Source organism: Cucurbita moschata, unplaced genomic scaffold (assembly GCF_002738365.1).
Source record: "Cucurbita moschata cultivar Rifu unplaced genomic scaffold, Cmos_1.0 Cmo_Scf00005, whole genome shotgun sequence".
Classification (NCBI taxonomy): Eukaryota; Viridiplantae; Streptophyta; class Magnoliopsida; order Cucurbitales; family Cucurbitaceae; genus Cucurbita; species Cucurbita moschata.
Genome location: NW_019268521.1, coordinates 4,244,611 through 4,268,086, shown reverse-complemented (window position 1 = coordinate 4,268,086; position 23,476 = coordinate 4,244,611). Strand labels below are relative to the sequence as shown.

General features: G+C 36.7%; 3 protein-coding genes and 2 long non-coding RNA genes across 6 annotated transcripts; 3 read left to right on the top strand and 2 right to left on the bottom strand.

The window, feature by feature from the left end:
* Positions 1-1,401: 1,401 nt before the first annotated feature.
* Positions 1,402-2,800, top strand: LOC111443693 (RING-H2 finger protein ATL11-like). The gene has a single exon (XM_023081621.1). The coding sequence runs from the start codon at positions 1,579-1,581 to the stop codon at positions 2,692-2,694; it is 1,116 nt and encodes a 371-aa protein (XP_022937389.1). The 5' UTR covers positions 1,402-1,578; the 3' UTR covers positions 2,695-2,800.
* A 5,109-nt stretch (positions 2,801-7,909) lies between these two features.
* On the bottom strand, positions 7,910-8,765 carry LOC111443539. Its single transcript, XR_002710519.1, has 2 exons — positions 8,680-8,765; positions 7,910-7,948 (listed from the first exon to the last, which is right to left on the bottom strand). It is a non-coding gene; the product is annotated as an uncharacterized LOC111443539 (long non-coding RNA).
* A 2,457-nt stretch (positions 8,766-11,222) lies between these two features.
* Positions 11,223-14,408, top strand: LOC111443442 (serine/threonine-protein kinase PEPKR2). Its single transcript, XM_023081249.1, has 4 exons — positions 11,223-11,597; positions 11,797-12,600; positions 13,149-13,445; positions 13,685-14,408. Exons 2-4 carry the CDS (start codon positions 11,847-11,849, stop codon positions 14,050-14,052), a joined length of 1,419 nt encoding a protein of 472 aa, XP_022937017.1. The 5' UTR covers positions 11,223-11,597; positions 11,797-11,846; the 3' UTR covers positions 14,053-14,408.
* A 340-nt stretch (positions 14,409-14,748) lies between these two features.
* On the bottom strand, positions 14,749-18,124 carry LOC111442618 (bet1-like protein At4g14600). The gene is made up of 4 exons (XM_023080061.1): positions 17,914-18,124; positions 17,596-17,719; positions 16,024-16,080; positions 14,749-15,155 (listed from the first exon to the last, which is right to left on the bottom strand). Exons 1-4 carry the CDS (start codon positions 17,979-17,981, stop codon positions 14,994-14,996), a joined length of 411 nt encoding a protein of 136 aa, XP_022935829.1. The 5' UTR covers positions 17,982-18,124; the 3' UTR covers positions 14,749-14,993.
* Positions 18,125-18,347: 223 nt separating this feature from the next.
* LOC111442619 lies at positions 18,348-21,781 on the top strand. Of its 2 annotated transcripts, XR_002710332.1 has the most exons (5): positions 18,348-18,646; positions 19,742-19,836; positions 20,465-20,633; positions 20,871-20,966; positions 21,527-21,781. It is a non-coding gene; the product is annotated as an uncharacterized LOC111442619 (long non-coding RNA). The 2 variants fall into 2 exon arrangements; XR_002710331.1 differs by lacking the exon at positions 18,348-18,646 and having other exon boundaries at positions 19,535-19,836.
* The last annotated feature ends 1,695 nt before the right edge of the window (positions 21,782-23,476 follow it).

Below are 23,476 nucleotides of genomic sequence, written 5' to 3'. Positions count from 1 at the left end.
GCCGGCTTTTCTAAAAAGTCTCATACCAATAGAGAGAGTATTCTTCATTTATAAACTCGTGATTATTTATTAAATTAGTCGATATGAAATTTTCATCCAAAGTTACTAAACCTGTTTTATTTCATATAATAAAAAAATACGATGATAAATTAATAGTTTTAGTTTAATAGGCAAAAGACTAAAATTTTGATTTAATTCCATTGAAAAGCCTAAACTTTAAACTAAAAAATAAATTTAATAATTTAGACCGTTTAATTAAAAAATATATATATATTATTAGCATCTATCTTTCAAAAACTATATTGTATATGTAACAATTCAGGGTCACCGCTGGTAGATATTGTCCTCTTTGGGCTTTCCCTTTCGGGTTTCCCCTCAAAGGTTTAAAACGCGTCTACTAGGGGAAGGTTTTCACACCCCTATGAATGGTGGTTTGTTGAAGGGGCTGAGCATCCTTGATGACACTTTTTCCTTCCTCCAATCCATGTGGGACCACCCCCAAATCCACCTCCTTTGGGGCAAGCGTCATTACTGGCACACCGCCTCGTGTCTACCTCCCTTCGGGGAATAGCGAGAAGGCTGACACATCATCCGGTGTCTGACTCTAATACCATTTGTAACGATCCAATCCACCGTTAATAGATATTGTCCTCTTTGGGCTTTCCCCTTTTAGGCTTCTCCTCAAGGCTTTAAAAAGCGTGTAGTACGGGAAGGTGGTTTGTTCTCCTCCCCAACCATATGAGACATCACAGTATATTTATATTATTTTTTAAAAAACTAAAAATAAGGTCATACCAAATGATATTGAAAAGCAATTTCTATCCAAATATTTAAATAAATTAGAGATAAATGAGTTTGAATAATGAAAACTATGACCATCTTTAGTCGACCAATAAATTTAAAATAAAATAAAACTTGAATATTATTTTCTTGCTATTTTAACCTTCAAATCACTTTCAATTTTTTTTTAAAATTAAATACAAAATTTGTCAACTCAAGAACAATAATTATCATAAAAATAAAAATCATACAATAATAAATAATAAATACGTGTTTCCAAAACAAACAAAATGAAATTAGGCTTTAAATTATAAACAAACAAAATACCTTCTTACTTTAAAATTTTAAATATTTTTATTTAATTTCTTAAATTTTTAAAATAACAAATCTAATCCTTATTTAATTATTAGTGACAAAACAATAAATAAGTAATGAGAAGGTCAACTTATCATAGAAATCTTACACAGTTTTAAAACCGGACAATTTTCTTAAGGAATTGAATATTGTAATTAACGTCATTTAAAAAAAATTATTTATTTGGATGGACTAATTAAGAAATTAATCAATTTAATAATGTAAATTAAAGATAATTAGATAATATCAAACGTGGCCACCATCGGAATCTCTTCTAATGGCTGTCAAACCAGATTGATTTCTCTCTCTCAAGCTCAAGTCAACTCGAGCGCCACTGAAATTTATGGTTCTTCCCATTTTTGCTCTATTTTTTGAGCAATTTTGAAGGGAATTTGAACTTTTATCGCCGGAATTATTTTCAATTCTTTGCTCCATTGACTATTGATGATACCAGTGATGGTAATCAGGAAGAGGAATCACGGTGTCGCTGGCCGATTATTGTTGATTCTGTTGCTGCACGCCGCCGCCGCCGCCGCCGCGCAGGAGACAGGAGCTGGAACGATACCGGTATCGTCGGAGCCGGAGATCAGTAAAAATATGGCGATCGCATTTGTTGCGTTGATATCCGCCTTCTTCGTCCTTGGCATCGTCTCTGTCTACACGCGCCGCTGCAGAGAGCGGCGATTTGGAAGAGGTTTAGGAATTGGAATCGAGGGGAGAGATGGCGGCGGCGGAGGCATGCCGTGGAGGCCGGTGCGTGGATTGGATCCGGCGTTCATCGCGACATTTCCGACTTTTGTGTACTCGACGGTGAAAGGGCTGAAGATCGGAAAAAGCTCACTGGAATGCGCCGTTTGCTTGAATGAATTTGAAAATAGTGATCGGCTGCGTTTGATTCCGAAGTGTAGCCATGTTTTTCACTCTGTTTGTGTTGATGCTTGGTTAGTTTCGCACTCGACTTGCCCTGTTTGCAGAGCTAATCTCTGTCCTAAACCCGGCGACGGAACATTGTCGATGATTAACTTCGATCCGGCCGCCGGCTCAGAACGAACCGGTAGCGTACCGTCTCCGTCGCCATCTCCGTCGCCGAACCATGTATCCATTCCGGTGGTTGACGATCTCCGTGCCGGAGAAGAAGCGACAGTACAGGCAAATGTGACGAATCCGAGTCCGGTGCCGACCCGGAGCACCCCTACGCGGTCGAGGTCGTTGGGATGGCGGTTGAGTGGAATATTTCAGCGGTCTAATTCGACCGGTCATGACCGATTCACTTTGCGGTTGCCGGATGCGGTCCGGAGTCAGCTGATAAACTCGACGTTGAACCGGACCAGAAGCTGGGCGGAGTTACCGAGAGAGCAGAGTTTGCGACGGGGATATCGGGGTGGAATCGGAGAAAATGGCCGGTGGAGGAATTTCCTTCAGCGGACGTTTTCGGTGCCGGCGCAGGTCGTCGGAAGGGTTGCCGGAACTGGCCGGTCTCCGGTGCATGAGGACCGCGGTGAGAGGTCGTTTGCACGGCTGACGCCGAGTGGTATTGGTCCAAGTACGGTGGCGGATTAGCTTCGGAGTTCGAGGGTTTCACCGGTCAAAACTGGAGAAATAATTTGGTATATAGCAATTTGGGCTTTGTTTACTTCTCTTTTTTTTCTTTTTTTTTGAAATTTAAAGAAATTTGTACAATGTAGAAATATTTTCAATTTTTTCCTTTTTTGAGTGATTAAAATTAAAATTTGAATATGCTCAAACTCAAACTGAGCCAATATTGTCTTTTTTTGGTCTTTTTCTTTCGAGCTTCTACTCAAGTTTTCTAAAACATGTCTATTAGAGAGAGATGTCCACACGTTTACAAACAATGCTTCGTTCCTTTCTCCAACCGATGTGAGGTCTCACCGTCTCACAATTTTTCGTTCCCTTGTCCAACCAATGTGGGATCTCACACAATCTACCCCTTTTCGTGTCACAATGTTTCGTTCCCTTATCCAACCGATGTAGAATCTCACAATCCACCTCTTTTTGGGACTCAACGTACTCATTGACACACTACCCAATATCCACCCCCCTTCGAGGCTCAGCATGTCCTCATTGGCACACCGCCCAATATTCACTCCCTTCAAGGTTCAGCGTTCCCACTGGCACACCGTCTGGTGTTTAGCTTTATACCATTTGTAACTGCTGAAGTTCATTACTAGTAGATATTGTCCTTTTTGTAACTGCCCAATACCATTTGATACTGTCTAGTGTTTTTCTTCTCAAGTCGTCTTCTTTAATAAAAGATAAAGAGATTAGATATTCGGTATTCTATAAAACAAGTGGCATGATGAAGAAGCTACCCCTTTATAATTATTACAAGGAAGTGAAGAGGAATCCTTGTCTTCGTATTTACCTTCCCACTAAAGCAAGAGGCTAATCCTTGATTCTTGAAGACTAAAACCCACCAAATTGGCCACCAACTATATATATACTTTTAATTATTTTTATGAATCTGAATCTTTTACTTCCCCATTCATGATAGTGAGGAAGGAACAACTATTTATTCCACCTAATCTAGTAACTAATATTCTACCCACTTTTTTTTTTTCCTCTTAAAAATATAATAGAGATAATGGTTATTTATTTATGGAAAAATAATCCAAATTTGAGCTATATCAATTTAATCCTAAATTTTTAATTTCATGAAATTACAACAAAATTAGATAAATAACATTCCAAAAAAAAAATTGTAATATTTCATTCTAATAAGTCCTTCTAGATAAACTGTTATTGAATAATTAATTAATGATCAACTATTTTTTGGTTAAATTAGTGAAGAATCAAAAGTAAAAACTAAGAGAATTTAACAATTTTATAATGTAAAAAAAATAATATATATATATCTAATTATTTAATTAATTTCAAGCAACCTATAAATATTTTTTTTCCTTAATTTTTTTAAAAAAAAAGTCATACAAAAAATAGGTCAATATATATCTATATTAAATGGCTTACATTTCTAAAAAGAAATGAATTTAGTCGTAGACAATAAATATTCTATAAGTAATGATCAGAAAAATAGTCAATGTCAAAGGCCACATACGCATACACCGCCTTTATAAAAATTTATTTCTTTATTTTTTTAAGAGAAAAAATTAGTTAAGGTTCATCTAACCACTCATTATATATATATATATATATAAATCTGGTTTCTATCTATAAAATTTTAATGAATAGTTAGTGTCAAAGGCCAACCTATATACATTTGTAAAGGTATGATCAAAATTAGAAATACAAAAGAAAATTATATTAAAATGATTAAAAGTGTTTCAAAATAATTAATAAACAAAATTCTATATATATATATATATTTTGTTATTATTGTAATGTAGATTGTCTTATATATTATCTATGTAATCTTATAGCATCATGTCAGGACGCTCAAATAATTTCAATTTTTCTAAGTTTACAAGTAAAAAATATATGACCCTGTCTTGAATTCACCCCGTCTTTCAAGACAAACCTACTTGTAATGCTTATACTACTTCCACTAAATTTAATCTTTCAGGCATTAAACAAGCTAGCATCTTATTCTGAGTTGATAAAAAGGAACATCCATAAGCAAAATTATGACACTATAATGTTTACTTAACAAAAGAGGGAAGAAAATAGAATTAAGGTTCCATAAATTCAAGCATAAGGATGTAATTCATACTAAAATTAAGATAATCTACGACTAACTAAAACCTCATTCACAAATTCTAAAATTTTCTATGGGAGAATATCTAAGCAATTCTCTTTTCGCATGCAGTTAGATAGACAATTTTTTATGCCACTTACTAAAGACAGTTAGCTTAAGAATATACTTTAAGGAATGCAAAAAGTGGCCGACATACCTCCTTATACCCAACGAAAGCTTCCAACTCCATTGTCTACGACACAGCTATTGTCGTGTGTATATATATATATATATATATATAAAGTTGCCAGCCATCGGTATTCAAGTACTCCACCAAAATAAGAAATTAGTATAGACATAAACAGCCTGCAACTTAAAGAAAGTATGGTAATTTTCTACTGCTTTAAATCGACATTAAAAATCAAGAACATGGCAAAATGGATGAAGCAAACATACCTGAGAAAGAGTGTCAAGGAAAGTGACAAATAGATGGGATGGACATGGCATGGCATGGCATGGCGTGGCATATGAGCATAGAGCACATTGTGATAGCAAGGGAATAATAACAAAGACATCACTATTTTTCTCTTTTTGCATAATGGTACAGTATTATTAAGTGGGGCAACAACTTTATTTTAATTTCGTCCCAACTAAATTAATACTTCATTAAATTGAAAGTGTATTAAAAAGAACTGCTAAAAAATTAACTGACTAATAAATTGCACTAAACTTAACCAACAAAACACTCAAAATTAAGTTTAAGAAGTGATTGAAATCAAAAGAACTAGTGCACTTAATAATATACAAATAATAATAAATCTCACCTTAGTCACAGTAAGATTCATGGGTGGTCAAAATCCTTCAAAGTGAAAAAAAAAAAAAATTATACTCGTCATTTAAGTTTAGACTAGTTCAATGCAACCAAGTGACGTGACAAGAATAAGGTTGAAAATGAGTAAAGTACAACCATAAAACTTTTCCTTTTCATTTGTTTCCGCCCTCTAAAATTAACCAATGAAAGAAGCTATACATAGATAAGATAGAGAAAGAGAGAGGTTCATAGCATTCTAATAGATCTAGTAACGTAACCGATATGAATACCAATATGAATATAGTTTAGCTAGTCAAGCCATTAGTTATTTTTCGTCATGAGTTAAAATCTCCCTCCCACGGTTAAATTTTAAAGAAAAAAAACGTGTAATGTAATATAAACTTAGACTGTTATTGATTCATGAGGAAATGAATATAATATAATGCTGAAACATTATTTATCCTGAAACATCGGGCAGATGAAGTTAATAGTGCGGGTTATGGCCGCCTCAGCCCTATTGAAAAGAGGCAAACCTTCAGCGACAAGGAGTTAAAATATTTGATGATGTTTCTGTTTCTTGTCTACCCTTTGTGTTATTCAGACAATAAAAACAAGCACGCTTTGTTTTTCTGGACTTGGGGACTTGACACTCCTCTATAAGGATAATAATTAATAACAACCTGTTGCAATTTTTGTATATTATATCGGTAGACACTCAAATAGTTTGCTAAAATGATTATAAAAAGTTGTTTTCTTGAAAACTAAAGCCCACCAACTACATAGCCTTCGTTATATATTTTGTTTTCACTATATAATTATATACAATAAAATTGCAAACCATCTAACATGTCAATGGGTATTCTAGTTCTCTACCAATATCCAAAATTTCAGAAATATACAAAAACTTCCTCAAAGTCTAGAGTCATCACCTCCTACTCTTTTTATTATTATTATTATTCAAAAACCGTAAGTGAACCCTCCATCTTGCTTCCCAACGAAGATGAAAAGGCCGAGGGGAAAGAAAAATTCATCGCAGCCATTGCTGTGAAGAAGTGCCTTAAATACATCTTCAATCATCATGCAAAAATTCACTAGATTTTTAGATTTTTCTTAGAATTCATCTGACATTTCCCAAAAAAACAATCCAGCCTCTTTTTTGAATCCCAACTGGAACCAAAATGTTTTTTCTTAACACCTTCATGGGATAAACAAAAATCTGAATACCAACCAAGCTCGTTAGACATTTTATGAACTATAAAGAATCCTTTATCCCCTCTCAACTGTTTGGAGAATCTACCATTCTAAGGACTTTTCCAAGGCTGTGCAAAAGAATGCTCCAACAATTGCAAAAGATAATAATAATGAAAACTAAATCCATTGAATCTTGATGAAAAAAGTAATGAAGTACCACTCCTTTTTCCGTAACTATATATATATGTATGTATGTATGTATGTATGTCTAATGAATAAAATAAGAATAATAATAAAAAAGACTTAAACACTTGAAGAAAGTGATTATGAAATCCAAAAAGAACGAACCAACTTGAGAAAGATGAAACTAGAAGGTGATGCTCAACTCTAAAGCAAAATCCAATAGGAAGCAAACTGGATGAAGGCTAAGGGTCGGGGGTAGGAGAACAGAGGAGAGAGGGGAGAGCATTGGGAGGGGGGGTTAGGTTCACTCTTAGTTCTTCATCTACTAACATTCTCAATTGTACATATGCTGTCACGTAAAAAAATGGTCATTTTCCTTTTAATACTTTACTTTGACATCTAAAACTCTTTAACTTATTTTAACTTATTGACAACTGCATTGGACACAATTCTCTTTCTCATATGACAAAGCCTACAACATAACTAGGGTGTAATTGGTCCATCAAAATGCTCTCATTTGGAAGATTTTTAACCATTGAAGTATTGATATTATTAAATCTACTGCAATCTATCGACTTAGGTTTTTGGTTTATTGATGATTTAACATGATATCAGAGTCGTGTTGAGGTAGATTTAACTATATCAACACTTCAACAGCAACCACTCAAAAAGCACACAAGCAAAGGGGTCATGCAGAAAGTAGCAGCTAATACTCATCAACTAACCATCTCATATTTGGTAAGTGTAGGTAGCACCAAAATTTTGATAGATAAGTTGTAGGCTAAACATAACATAAGTGCTCTCGACAGAAGTGTGGAGTCCGTGAGAACTGTACATAAATTTAAGTATCGAACATAAAATTTACAATAATACAGGGTGGAGAAGAATTAACTTCATACCTGGTAATCCTTTAAGAACTTCCCAATCCTTCTCGAGTCCACTTTGTTCTCTTGAAAACTTAGCAATTCATGGACCATTGCCTAGAAAACATAATTTCAAATAACCGACAATAAATTCATGAGCAAAAATTCTCATAGGTCCATTAATTTGGTAGGAGAGACAAAGGATCATCCCTACTGTCAACTATCATCAAACAAATAATGAACAAAGGTACAGGATATGAATTATTTACGCCACTTCAAGAACTGAATTTATGAACGAGTTCACTGACAATTTTGAAGTAACGAAAATGTACCACTGAAACTTAAAATACATATTGTTGTTTCCTATGCCCTATCCTCATGCATTAAGCGTGGATGGCCTTCTCTCTATCAAAAATTTCACACGCACATACAAACCATGTATTAAGAGTTGAGGGCCCAATCATTTTCTCAATAAAAAGGCTCTCGTTATTTAAAAGATTTATGACTGCTTTAGAAAAAATTATGAACAAAGTTTTTTAATGCAGTTAGTCTGTTTAACATTCTATAAAATTTGTTCTAATCAATAATGATCATAACTGCATCAATACAGATTAAAGACCAGTGTAAACAAATACGAATTGCAATGGTCCTTGACTCACATAAGAATGGAACTAGATTAAAATCCTCAGTATTGTGCCACAAGAAAACGGCTATATGAATGCAGTATACATAATATATGGTAAACAGCATTTTGGTATAGTAAATATAATAATCTCGAATTACTCAGATCTTGTACTCATTTCTACAAACTGCTATGTGTTTGGAATGTTATCGTGCGTTTTCCATACCTTGAATAGTTATCTATCAATGTGGTCATGAAATAATCCAAGTCCACTGCTAGCAGATATTGTTCGTTTTGACCCGTTACATATTGGCCTCGGCCTTACGGTTTTAAAATATCTCTATTACGGAGAAGTTTCCCTTATAAGAAATATTTTGTTCCCCTCTCCAACTGACGTGCGATCTAATAGGTCATGTCTCCTGCAATAAAGACACGTTAAAAAAAATATCGATACTGTGATCTTCATCGTTGATTCAAGAGAATTTCAAATTGTAAGTCATGGAAACCTTTTGTTTGTATGTCCAGCTTACTTTCTATAGTTCGCTATATATCATCCACCAACTTCTTGACTATTCGTCAATATCTCCAAAATTCCAATACATCATACATGTAAGCTTTATCTATAATAATAAAAACATAATTACACATAATTATACCAGCTGTCCCTGTGAAAAGGTAAGCAATCCCATCCAAAGAGCCAAACCTGAGCGAATATAACAATATTATACCAGCTGTCCCTGTGAAAACTCCCCAATCCTTCTCAAGTCTACTTTTCTCTTTTTGAATACTTGGAAATTCACTGTCCATTTCCGATAAAAACATAATTACAAATCAACGCATTGAAACTAGCAATTCATCCGCCATTACGATTCGAGAAAAACAGAGAAAAGAACCAGAACACAAGAACAAGAATGAGATTGCGACAGAGATTAAGGACTACCAAGCGTATACCTGCGAAAAAGAAAGTGAGAGCAGCGAAGATGGATCCGTGTCGAACCGCTGCGATCCTTTGCCATTCGGTGCCGTAGCTGTCGCCGGTAGTAACCGAGGTAGCTGGAGCTGTAGTGAAATTTTACATAGAAACGCAACTCTCAGAGAGAGAGCAATACGAATCTTTCATCGGAGAAATCGATAACGACCTTTTCCAGAATGAGAATGCGAAGATGAGAGAGATGAAGGAAGGCCACGAGGAGCGAAAGAGGAAGAAAGCGATTCCAGATATTGATCTGAACGATGTGAAGAGAGGGCGAAAGCGCGCGCGCGCGCAAGAGAGAGAGAGATTGTTGAGCCGTTTTGATCGCGCAAAGTTTAAAAAACTTAATTATCTTTTAATCTTGTAAATTCTAATTTACTCCAATTCTATCTCTAACAAATTTAATTTTCTAATTTAAATTTAATCTCAAATGATTATAAGAATATTTTTTTAATATTGTTTTTTTTTTAAATACTCATATTTATTTTAAACATTTTTAAAATTGTGATTTAAAGATGAATGAAAAATAACGTATTTAAATATCATTACAAATAATATTAAGTTAATAAATATGACAACGTAATGAGTGTCACAATCGCACTCTTGGTAACGAACTTGCAATTGTGCGGCGCTCACTTTCCAACAACGAGTGAGCTAAGCTAATTCGTTCTTACGTTGCCTATGGGCAAGCGACGTATGCTCGAGCCTCTGGTTTCGGTTTAAGAATAAGGTTTTATAAAACGAGGGCAGAGAGAGATTTTGAAAGAGACGTTATATATGCAAGCAAAAGAGTAAAAACGACTCACAATATATAACTATTGGTAGGGAGAGGTTAACAACTAATCATATCCCCTACTACTACATTTTTAGGCATTTTATGTCTGGCAGCCTTAGACATGATTTTTCCGAAACCTCATACTTCCTCAAAATACAAAAATAAAACACTAGAACATGAAAAGACATAAAGGGTCTGGCTTGTTATAGACATGCGGCCATGGGCAACACGCCCTGGACAAGCATGACCGTGACAATGAGCTCATGTTATTTTTTGTTCGGTTCAAAGACTATTTTGAACTATTTTTTTTTTAAATTTATGTAATCAAATCACTCCCTCTAAGTTCTTAACATGCACAAGTAACAGCTTTTATCTAATCGTTTCATGTTCTATTTAACTCTCGGGGCTCTTTTCACCCCCTTCTCTTACCGTACTATTCACCATCAGTCACCTAGAAGTATTCAGCTTGATAAGATGGTCCTTGCTGCTTCATACGGGTCGTTAAAATTGTTCCTTTGATTTTTTTTATTTAAAAAAAAACATTATGATTATAAAATAAGCTTTTCAATGTTCTCTTACATCCCAAGCATACAATAAACCACAGGCATTTACTCATTGGTTGCCTTTTCCTTTTTTATATTTAATTATTAATTATTATTATTATTTTCCATTTCCAAATTTCACAATTTGGGCTTCTAAAGCCCTGTTTGGCAGACGTCTCGGCATAGCCATAATAAAACGTACGCAAAAAGACATCCCCACGTGACGCACGCGTGCCGCAGCTTCTTTCAGTATAAACAAAACCATCCAATCCATCACGCAGTCCTCCGACCACAGCCGATACCATACACGTGAAAATATCACAACCGTCAGATTATTATCTGACACGTGTACGCCTATTAGACCCGACGCAACATTGAGCTAAATTTGCTTGCGCTGCAGGGTATTATTTATCTGCTCCGGTTTCCGGGTCGGGCTCGGCAATGAGGAGCAAAACCGGTAGCTTTTTGGTGATGTGCAGTGGAGTATGGAGTGGACACGTTGGTTGGACGTAAAGTTTTGGAGACCAAAAACCCCTAAACATTTCGATTTCGATTTTGATTTTGATTTTGATTTTGATTTTGATTTTTATCTTTTTCTTTTTTTTCGCTCTCTCTCTTGGTGCGATATTTTGGCCGTTTCCATATATTTTTCTATCATCTTTTATAAATCGGGGATTGCTAGATTTTCTCTGAAAGAAAATGTGATTGGAGATCGTTAGGGTTTCGGATTCTTTGTTCTCAGTTGTCTATTTGTGTGACGGATCGATCTTTGTTTCAATGGTGGCGTTTTGTTTTCGCTCCTCGGAACCGGCGATTTGATATGCGAGTGGTGAAGGTTTTCTGGCGCTTTGAAGGTGCAGTTTCATCCTTTGGTTACTTTTTTGTTTTCTTTTGAAGTTTATGGAATTTGTTGGACCTTACGGCTAATTGATTCTGATATCGTTCGTTTGATATCTGTAATGTTTGGTAGGAGATACGAAATCATTGATCGGTTTGCATTTGATTTAGCATTTTTTTTTAAATATTTGTTGAGGTTCTGTAAATTTCTAGCAGTTTTCAGTCGTTCGAATTCGCGCGTAAGAGCTGCTGATTAATTTGGATTGATGAGGAAGAAACGGAAAGGAAGCGAGACTGATGGACCGTTGAATTTACGAGATAATGTAACAGAATCTCATGATTCGCGATCTTCTAAACTGAAGGCTCATTACTCGTTAGAAGATTACACGAGGTTGAATAAACGATGCAAGGAAGATGTGGGCATTGAACCAGTTCCTTCATGCAAGAGTAGGTTTGCCGGCATAGCTACAGCTCCACCCAGTGGGAGTTCTTCCCTGATTCTTCCTGGTAGAGGTTTGAAGAGGAAGATCGGGTGCATCGACGTGGCTACTCAAATTGGGCGTAAACATAACATCGAACATGATTATGTTTCAGGCGAGACGATCGGACATGGAAAATTTGGCTCAGTTTGGCTGTGTAAATGTAAGGTTAGTGGAGCTGAATATGCTTGCAAGACCTTAAAGAAAGCAGAGGAGACTGTTCATAGGGAAGTGGAGATAATGCAGCACTTATCTGGCTACCCAGGCGTTGTGACGTTGCTAGCAGTGTACGAGGAGTCTGAATGTTTTCACCTGGTTATGGAATTGTGCCGTGGAGGCCGTCTGGTCGATCAGATGGTCAGTGAAGGTCGATATTCGGAGCATCGAGCAGCTAATATACTCAAGGAAGTGATGCTGGTTATAAAGTATTGTCATGATATGGGGGTTGTACATAGAGACATAAAGCCTGAAAATATTCTTCTCACAACAGCTGGAAAGATAAAGCTTGCAGATTTTGGCCTGGCCACTAGGATTTCATATGGTATGCATTCTTTAATCTGTATTAACGAGTTCGTGTTTGTATGCTTCTCTTTAGGTATTAGTTGTATGATCTTCTTCGCGGTCTTCGTTTGACAATATGACTAATGACCCGATGAAGTTTTTTCTTGGTAAGATGTGGGAAAAAGGAGAGCCTTCTTGGGTTTAGTTGGAACCTATGTAGGCGTGGAGTTCGGTAAACTTTAACGTCTTCATTCGGTAAACATACCTCACTCTGCTGGTCCTTAGCCTTAACAGCAGCCACATTTGCGTTCGTAGCTACAATAGTTTTACCTTAGACAGAGCGAGAGGATGCTTATAACGAGATAGAGAATGCTTTGAGAGAGTTGGGGGGCGGGGCAGGGCGGGGTTAATGTGTCACAGGGCTAAGATTGAGGTCCTAACAACATGCTTGTAAAGAGATCAGTATGTTTATATAGATTGTTCATGTTAGTATGAGCGGTGTGCGAATGTTGATGTTCTATCTGCTTTTTCGATTTAAGTTTCGAACGTCTGCCTACTTATGTTAAGTCATTTGATTGCTTAATGCAGGTCAGAGTCTAATTGGTTTGGCTGGAAGCCCAGCTTATGTAGCCCCTGAAGTGTTGTCAGGAAAGTACTCTGAGAAGGTGGATATTTGGAGTGCTGGTGTGCTCCTCCATGCTCTTTTGGTTGGCGCTCTTCCTTTCCAAGGCGACTCGTTAGAATCAGTTTTCGAAGCAATAAAGAACTCTAAGCTCGACTTCCACTCGGGGATGTGGGAGTCCATATCTAAACCTGCCCGCGATCTCATTGGGAGAATGCTGACAAGAGATATTTCATCTAGGATAACAGCAGAAGAAGTCTTAAGTAAGTTTATTTTGCCACTTGATTTCATTCCCGGATGCACGTAATCAATAGCTAACACGAACTCAACTGTCTTAAAATATGTACTCTCGACCTCTCTTTATCTCCAAGAGGGGTCGGTCGGGGTTTCCCCACATATTGTTGAACTTTGCTTAGAATACAGATTGATGCCAATCCTTATTTCTTATTGTAATCTAGTCTGGATTGTGATGGTGATGGTGATGGTGATGGTGATGTTTCAGGGCATCCATGGATATTGTTTTACACCGAGCGCACGCTCAAGACTCTTCCGATCAAACTAAAACTGAAGAATCAAGAATCTTGCCAACCGTCTCCCATTTCAGCCAAAACTAAGTCTGACAGAAACAGGATTGACAGTGCAGCTAATTCGACCTCCCTTAACGAAGTCTCTGACCTTTCTTCATCTGAAAGTTGCAACGCCAATGGCGAAGATGACGACGATTGCTTTCTGGTGGATGCCCTTGCTACAGCTATTTCACACGTGAGAATATCCGAGCCAAAGAGAAGTAGGCTGTGTGTTCCTACAGGCCCTATCGAGCAGCACAGCTCCTCTAACATGAAAGCTAACAATCTTTGTAAAGCGTTTTGACATCCTGCTGACAGGCCAGCGACATCGTCGATATCGTTCTCCATCCTCCGTCCTCCTGTTCCTTTTTTTTCCTAAGCTGGGGGAACTACTAGTTACAGGTAACACAACCCGGATGAATTCCTCCAAGTAGATGATAAGAAGGTGATTTTCCAGGCTGACATCAAACCAATCAATCCATGATGAGATGATTGTGATTAATATGCAGTCTGTGTTAGTCACTGCCTGAGCTGCATTAAATCTGATTAGTAGTGTGTGGTTTTGTGCTTTTTAAGTCTAATAATTGTCTTAACATGAACTGACAAAATTTGCTGTACATATTCTGTAAATACAGCAGCAATGAAGAGTGCATTTTGATATCTCAGGTTGCCACTGCCACACCAAATCTAAACTAGTTCTTGAAAATTTAAGATTTATATTTATTTAATTCATATAAATTTTTATTAATTAAGAAGATCAAACAATTTCAATTTTTTTTATTTTTAAATAAAAAAGGCACGCCTACTTAAGAAATCCATTTTTTTAATCGAGACTCTTTCGATTTTAATATCTAAAAAAGAATCGATTTCATTTGATTCAAAGAACTACGCTTGGCCTCTCGATCATGAATCGGGACAGAGTATCCGTAGTACCCATATCAGTTAAAAGGTCTTTTCCTCTCCTAAAAGTCACAATAGAAATTAGAAATAACCTTAGGAATAAATGAATTAACGAATAATACTCTAATAGTCACGAGACACAATACAAATCTTTATAGCGTATAAAAGTACACTAAAAATGTTCCTATAAGAGAAAATCAAAAGCCTATTTTCACTGTCCCATATTCTAAGCTGAGGGGGAGACAGCGATAATATATTCAACATCATTCCTGTTTCTTTTCCCTTTTTTGCTGGCCAGCAAACTGGTATTTCATTCATAATGAGGAAGAAAATGAGGAAGAACATTCATTTTCTGGATATTTTCATCCACGTATACACTATAAAGAAACAGATCAATGCAAATATGACGACCTGGACGACGTGATTTGATCCGTTCTGTATGATTTTTTTGTTCAATCTTCTTACATTGTCCTTCACCCCTGCTTGAGCTTTGATCAATGTCATTTGCTGCAACAAGACCGAAAACAGATGATCGGATATGTTAGAACTAAAAGAATATTGGCGATTGCACACGTTTGGAACTGATACAAGTTGATATGAGAATGATTTTCTTTAGTTAGTTTCTTTTAATCTGATAGGGCTCTATGCATTTTATACTTTAGTTATCAAGGGAACCGTTGATTTGTTTTGTTCGTTTGTTCTCTATTTTGCTCCACTCTATCTTTTGGCAAGAGGTAGTGTAACGGCCCAAGCCCATCATTAGCAAATTGTATCAGATATGAGACTAGTGGTGGGTTTGGGACATTACAAATGGTATCAGAGCCAGATACCGGACGATGTGCCAATGAGGAGGTTGAGCCTTCAAGGGGGATGGACACGAAGTAGTGTGCCAACAAGGACGCTGAGCCTTGAAGGAGGGTGGATTGTGAGATCTCACACCGGATAACATTCTTTGTAAGGGTATGAAAACCTCTCCCTAGAATACACGTTTTAAAAACTTTGAGGAGAAGCCCGAAAGGCAAAGTCTAGAGAAGACATTATCTACTAGCGGTGGGTTTAGGCCATTATAGGTAGGATAAAAACTGAGGCAACCTGTATAATTTTACTCCATTCCCTACCATCATCCCAAGAGGAATCAATTAATTGGAATAATTAACACTCCGATCCTTGTACCAATATAATTTTAATAAATGCAATATTTAAAATTTAAATTCTCATTCTATCCATCATTTTCCATTTTCTCAAGTAATCAGGACCTAAAGAGTTTTCTCACAAGTAAGAACGTCAGTAAGTAAAAACCAAGAATTAAATCAACATACAAAAAACAAATGGAAATATGACAACTATGAATAGCATTAAGAAAAAAATTGCATACCAATTGATCTAGAAAATCATGCTGGAACTTTGCTTCTGTCCCAATGTCATGAGCAATCTGTAAAGATCAAAAGCCGAATATGGAATTAATTAAACGAACTGGCATATATACTCTGTACAGGATCTCAACAAGATTAAGATTATGATAACACTGTGAGACTTTTGGACCAGAAAACATTACACAATCTGTTCTTTTTTACTCAATAAGAAACAAGACGAGCTTTCGTCGATAATATGAGACAGAAGGGGCTGCTCAACATTGACCGCCATACAATTAGGCATGCACCAGCTCAAACCAAACCCACTAGAACGCTTAGCTAAACGTTTAGAAACAAATCTTTCTACAAATAATAATAATGTTGTTGTAAGAAGAAAATTGGACAGTCAAGCAAAGATGCCCCTCATTTTCGAGATTTTGATGGCATACAACTGGTGTGTTGGCAAACCAATTTCCTAGACCAACTGTTGTAGAAACCAAATCTCCACTCAAGGAACAAACCATCAGGCTGCTAATGTACAACTAAGGTGCTGAAGAAGAAGAAGAAGAAAAAGAACGGGAAAAAAGAAAATTGCATTCAGAGGCAAATTGTAGAGAAAAATGATACGAGCCAAAAACAGCGGAGAACGACGTCCAAGGAACAACTCCAACTTAGCAAAAAGAAGATGGACAATAAAAATCAAAAGTTGTTGGAGGTGGGGGGAAGGTGAGAACTGCATTACAGCCACTGCCAGAAAACAGAATGACCATGGATGAATTCGATAAGAGATTTTAGAAGTCTTTTAATGGTAGTTGATAGAGAATTGTGCACGGTTCAAACTGTGGTTTGCCTCGTGTTTTTGTGTCTTGAATTTGCAGGGGTTTTATTTTCCAAACTCATTTTTGAGAAGGAAAACAAGGTAAGCAATTAGTTCGTCTGAATTTTGTTGATGATCTAATAATGAATGCTATGCAGTTTGTGTTTCAGTAGGATTCTTCAGACAATTATAATTTGTATTGATATGCTTGTTACATTACTATTACGCATTTCTTTCATTGCCTATGATACGTTTTGAATGGTGATGAGCCAAAAGACAAGAACAGCATCTACAAAGACTCGTAAATATGGATTCAACTTGTACCAGTCGAATGTAACGTATCATATATTTCGTTCTTCTAAGAAGGGAGGGAAACTCACAAAATTTCACAGAAAGAAAACAATGTCTGTGACCGCCATGATAATGAAATCGAACACTAAGCACATAGCATGCAGCTATACCACGTGAGATGTATTGATACAGAACGTACAGCTCGTAAATTCCATTAAGAAAGGAACCACGAGCAATGCAAATTCCAAGAGTACCATTACAAGTAGATCAACCTCGAACATAGCTAAATTCAAATATTATAGGAGCACCGCAAGAAATCTGAAGATTTCTGTTCAGATTTCTGTCGAGTACTTTATTTCTAGTTATTCGATGAAGATACCAGCACCGAGTGCTTTCAATAAAGGCTTAGCTGCGTGTTCTAGTTTGCAATTCAATAAACCTAAGTGCAAAGCTGTACCATATATTAACGTAAAATCATAATACTCACATTTCTAAGCCTTTTAACTTGGCTGTGAAGACCTACGATCTCGTCGTCCAAGTCCCCTTGCATCGGATCGATCTGAAGTTGAATTTCATCGGAGGCAGCCGCCGTTCTTGTGCTAAGACCCTCCCTGAATACCTCAAAACGAAGGACGATTGCAATTAAGCGACATGAATTGAGTAATCACCATTCTTAACACCGGTAAACATAGAAACAATTTGAGAAATTCCTCAAGACAAGTGACAGAAAACTCGCATTTCTTGCAATACCTCTAATTTCTGTAAATATACTGGGAACTTAGCATGATAAGAACGATGACAATACCTGGAGCGATAAGGAGCAGCGTTGCCATTGTAGAAGGAACTACCGCCACGGAACGAACTGGATGCCATTAGATACAGAATGAAAAGCTAATCAGAACTGGAACAATCTGATCGGAAACAGACGAATTGCGAGGATCAGTTTCAGAGTCTTCGGTTCGGAAGGTGAGAGCACAGAGCAAATCGGGATTTTCCGGCTCCCGTTTATCAGAGGCGCGTTGGCGAGGCGTAAAGGGCGGGTGAATGCCGGTTCCGTTCTCCAATATGAAATAAACCGGGTTTCGAGAATTTGAGACCGGTATATCCTTAACTTTGTATAGACCGGTATATTCTTTTATTAAGACTAAAATAGAATTATAATTTATTTTAAGTTTCACCTTTCACACCACAAAAGGCGACATTTTATTAAAATTAATTAGAGGGAATATTAATCTTCCTTTTCGAGTTCTTTGTCACTTAGTATAAATTCAGCATGCAATCGAGGCGCGAAAGCCCAGGCGTCGGCCCCTGCGATCACGATTGGCGCCAGTCCAGTAGCAGCCTCTCCCCTATCTCCGAGCGATGCGAAGCAGGCTGAGCCTTCAAATCTTTCTATAGGAATGCGTCCAGTTCTTCGTAAAATCCAGTCAGCGATACGCTTGTTTTTCATCCACTCGTTCTCTCTCAAATCGAACTCAACGCCCATGATTTCTCGACCTTTTCGCTCTCTCCGGTTCCCTATATTCAAGCTTACAGACGTTAGTTCTCTTTCTCTCTCTAGATTGATATATTTTTGAGCTGTTGTCTGTTTTTTCCGCCTTTTTTGCTAATGATTTGTGTAGTAAATTCTGTTGTTAGTGTTTTTGGGCCTGATTCAAGTTCTGCAATGTTGTAAATTGTCATAAAAAATGAATTCTTATTTAGTTTAGATTAATATTCTTATTTATTTTGGTTATTAACTCTTTCATAACCTATTTTGATTAATATTCTCATTTATTCGGTTAACTTATGGGAACGAGTATCACTATGCTAATATAAAGGTTTATCTAACATTGTTTTAAGGTGTGGAGTCATGTGGAATCGTGTGAAGTCATTGTTATTTTGTATTTGCTTGGAGACAATTGAGAGGAACTTTGTTTGTTATTTTGTATTTGCTTGGAAACAATTGAGAGGAACTTTGTTTGTTATTTTGTATTTGCTTGGAGACAATTGAGAGGAACTTTGTAAGAGAGACTTTGTAGTGTGAGAGTGTGAGAGATACACTTGTAAGCACCTTGGTTATAGTGATTGGCTACTACCCGTGGATGTAGGAGAATTTATCCTTTTCGAACCACATAAATCTTTGTGTCACTTTGTTTAATTTCTGTTTATAGGTGTGTGAGTGCGATCGATCTTGCTTCTGCTTTCGCTACAACAATTGAGTATCAAAACATATTTGGTTCTGACATTTTGTGTTGAGATATGATTCAAAGTATTCAAAGTAGTTGAGATATGGTTTAAAGTAGTTGAAATATGGTTCAAAGTATTCAAAGTACCAAGATTTGAGGAGATTGTCAGTAGATTTGAATTTATCTAGGATTTCCATAATTTACGTATAAGCCTATAAATATTGGAATTTTATGAGAACATTTTTTGTTATAGCTTTTTAGACCCAACATGTGGTATCAGAGCATTTTGGTTGTTGTATGTTGTAGCTTTGGATACAACAAATAGTATCATAGCATTGTTTGTTGTAGCATCCAACTATAACAATTGGGTATCAAAGCATTTTTGGTCGTAGCATTCCGCTGCAACGATTGGATATCAGAGCTTAAATGCAATTTGTTGGTTTTTCTCGATGTCTCGTATTGAAGCTATGCAGAATCCGGAGGTCATTTCGTAAGCGGGAAGCCGCCGAGGTTGATGGATTCTCATGGGTCCTCTTGGGTTCAGCTTCGACCAATTGATGGTCAGTGTTGCTATTGTTGCTTTATTTCTCGATGTTCTTTTGCTGGTTTTAAATTTTTTGGTTCTCACTGGTTTTTATTCAATACTGAACATTACTGAAAAGTTGAATGGTTTAAATTTGTATCTTGTTGTCAACTATTTATGTTGAAGCATTCCTTATAAGCTTAGGATTGGATTTCCACTTGTTTTCTTCAATCATATGGAGTTGCCCCAAAGAAGTGGCATGTTGGTTAGGGTCGAGGCTGGTGGGGTTATAGCTCAACCGTTAGTGCCGAGTTGAGGTGCATGAGATGAGATCTTATGGTGTGAGGGATATTGTGTGCTTGAGTGAGGCTGGTATGATAGGAGAGGGGAAGATGGGATTCCGAGTGAAAAGTTTCGTTCCCACAAAGGGTGAGATAGGCGTCCGAATATTAGAGGTCAACGGAGCGTAACTTAATTGGTTAAGACATTATGTCAGTGAGCCTCTAAATTCCATATCAATCTAAGATTATTATTTCTAGTCCTAATTAAAAGTCTCCTGTTTCGACACCAAAAAGAAATGAAGAAATATTATTTTTAGAAGGGATTGACCTTTCTGATTTTTAGAAGAAATAACTCCTCTCTTATTGTTGCATCGTTGTTTGCAGGTATATAAAATTATGAAAGTCGTAAAGCACATAATCTAGCTGAAAATTCACGGGATTCACTTCTTTTCTTCTGGGATGGTTTCAATAGGCATGTGAAACAACTTTCTGAAAGCCCACCATTAGCAGATATTGTCTTCTTTGGGCTTTCCTTTTCGAGCTTCCCCTCAAAGTTTTAAAACGCGTCTGCTAGGGAGAGATTTCCACACCTTTATAAGGAATGGTTCGTTCCCCTCTCTAACAAATATGGAGACCCAGGTTTTGAATGGTGTACCAATGGGGATGGACTCCCAAGAAGTGGATTGTGAGATCCAATGTTTCGATTTTTAAAACTGTAAATAGTCATTTTAATAATTCAATAAGGAAGATGTTACAATAAAATTTGAAACCTCATTTTTGTGTTTTGCAGAAGTTTGATTCCATAACCAAAATACTGGGGAGGATAGAGGCTTAAACCAGAGCTTTTTGAGTTTAGGCAGGGGCAGCCATCCGGGTTGCACGACAGGTTATTTTCACCTCTCTATGGGCAAGTGATTTACTAATTCTCTAGTTGTGGTGCATGTCATTGGCCAATGGATGTGTTATAGCCTTGCAAGCTTTGTGTTAAAATTCTTGGTCTAAGTGAGTGGATTAAGTTGGTTCTTTGATTGGCTATTGATTAGATCTATAGGGTACGGAAACCTCTACCTGGCAGACATGTTTTAAGACCGTGAGGTTGACAGTAATACGTAACGATCCAAAACAGACAATATCTACTAGTGGTGGGTTTGAGCCATTACAAATGGTATTAGAACTAGACATTGGGCAGTGTGCCAGTGAGAACGTTGGACCTCCAAGGGAGGTGAATTGTGAGATCCCACATCGGTTGGAGAGGGGAACAAAACATTTCTTGTAAGGGTGTGGAAACCTCTCCTTAGTAGACGCGTTTTAAGAACCGTGGAGCTAACAACGATACATAATGGACTAATCTTTTTATAGTGTTTTAACTGTGATATCTTTTCTGTTCTAAAGTTTTAAAATACGTAGTTTTTTAGTAACGACTCTGACCAGTACGTGTTCGTACAGGTTGCAATATTCCTGTTGCGAGACGGACGGAAAAAAAAAGTATGGAAAGTAAGAACGATTAGCTCCCTGATTGACTCCTCCATCATTCACGTACCTTCTTTTCTCTTTAGCCCCTTTTGTGTTTGACGTCAAAGTTGCTGTCGAATATTTGACTGTTGCATAATTTACTGAACTAGTTTTACAGCTTCCATAAAACTATATGACATGTTAATGGAATTTCTGCCTATTTTAAAACAATATAATAAATATGGACTTCTGAGCGGGAGAGGGGAACGAAACATTTCTTATAAAGATGTGGAAATCTCTCCTTAGTAGACACGTTTTAAGACCGTGAGGCTTATGACGATATGTAACATGTCAAAGCAGATAATATCTACTAGCGGTAGGCTTAAGCTGTTACACAAATGCATATGGACTAGGTAGAGGTGCATAACTCCACCCTAAACAACCTTTTATTTCTTGCATAGCGATGGCTACTCCTTGCATTACGCTCATGACTATTTTGTCCACCTCGAGGTCAGCTTCGGGAGACCTCGTAGATTTTTAATGATTCTTTCTACATAAGGGTTGGAGACAAGGTGTGAACTCTAGCCTTTGAAGGATTTGTATCTATTTAGTCTCCAAACTTTTATCAGACAACTTTAAAAGTTTTCAATGTCCGAACCATTTTTTAATCTCTTTTTCCTTCCGGGATGAATGTAATGAGTGCAATAAGAGTTGGATGTGGACACATTTGCTTAGCAAGATAATGCCATTGATGAATGTAAGGCTTTAGTCCATTTTGCTTTTTGAAAGTGTTTGGAATATTAGAGACTGGTCGTAGCTCATTGATAGGATTTCATTGAATAGGGAAAGCCTTGGGCATCAAAAAGGCGTATGGGTATCATCTCATATTGTCTTTTTGTACTGCCAACTTTGAATCGCCCTGGCTTCTAGAAATTTGATTATATTGTCTGCTTTGACTTGTTATGTATCGCCATTAGTCGTTGTTATATATTTTTATCAGCGTTATGACGCTCTAAGACATGTCTAGTAGACAGAGATTTTGACACTGTTATAAGAAATGTTTCGTTCACTCTCCCACCGATGTGAGATCTTACAACCCACTCTTTTTGTAGGCCAGTGCTCTCAACGGCACAACGCTCGGTGCTTGACTTTGATATCATTTGTAACATCTCAAGCCTACCATTAGCAGAATCTGTCCGCTTTGGTCCATTACATATCACTGAATCTGTCCGCTTTGGTCCATTACATATCACTGTCAACCTCACGGTTTGAAATGCCTCTAATAGGGAGAGGTTTTACACTCTTATAAAGAATGTTTCGTTCCCCTCTCCAACCGATTCATATTAAATACTGAATCTAGATTCAAATTCTAGACATAAAACGTTACCGTCCTAATCCAATTCCATATATTGCAAGAAAAAAAAAAAAAAAAAACTAATAGTAAATTATGCCCTCTCATTTTCTCTCTCTACACTTGACTTCATATTCACTCACAATGTTACTTTTTTAAGCTTCCTTTGACCTACTTGAACCTAAATTTGACCTTTTTTTATTATTATTATTAAAAAAAATATTTATGTTTGTTTGAAAGGTAAAATTGACTGAGCCACTTTCTTCCCCCTCTTCAAAATGGGCATAGCTTTTATTATTACCCATCACTCTCAAGAAATTATTATATAAAATAAGTAAATAAATAAATAAATTTTATAATGGATTTTGGGCCAATTTTATTTAATATTCCACAAGTGGGAATTGTTGGGTCAATTTGAAGGAAGTGGTTGGAGCTTTTGCAACAGAGATTCATTTATTCCAATTATGTGTAGTTGAATGATTTCAACGCCACTCATTCAACCTTCTAATATAAACCATTAATTAATGGAGCTTTACCTAATTCCCTCTCCTTTTTTATGCCCCTATTCAAAAAAAAAAAAAAAAAAAAAAAAA

Bases quoted from the DNA above. Each gene is read 5' to 3' on its own strand.
- LOC111443693 (XM_023081621.1), top strand. From the start codon at position 1,579: ATGATACCAGTGATGGTAATCAGGAAGAGGAATCACGGTGTCGCTGGC.
- LOC111443442 (XM_023081249.1), top strand. From the start codon at position 11,847: ATGAGGAAGAAACGGAAAGGAAGCGAGACTGATGGACCGTTGAATTTA. The intron at 12,601-13,148 runs GTATGCATTCTT...TGCTTAATGCAG, and splicing joins GGCCACTAGGATTTCATATG to GTCAGAGTCTAATTGGTTTG. The intron at 13,446-13,684 runs GTAAGTTTATTT...GTGATGTTTCAG, and splicing joins AACAGCAGAAGAAGTCTTAA to GGCATCCATGGATATTGTTT.
- LOC111442618 (XM_023080061.1), bottom strand. From the start codon at position 17,981: ATGGCATCCAGTTCGTTCCGTGGCGGTAGTTCCTTCTACAATGGCAAC. The intron at 16,081-17,595 runs GTGAGTATTATG...TGATCTTTACAG, and splicing joins AAGTTAAAAGGCTTAGAAAT to ATTGCTCATGACATTGGGAC. The intron at 15,156-16,023 runs GTATGCAATTTT...GTCTTGTTGCAG, and splicing joins ATGATTTTCTAGATCAATTG to CAAATGACATTGATCAAAGC.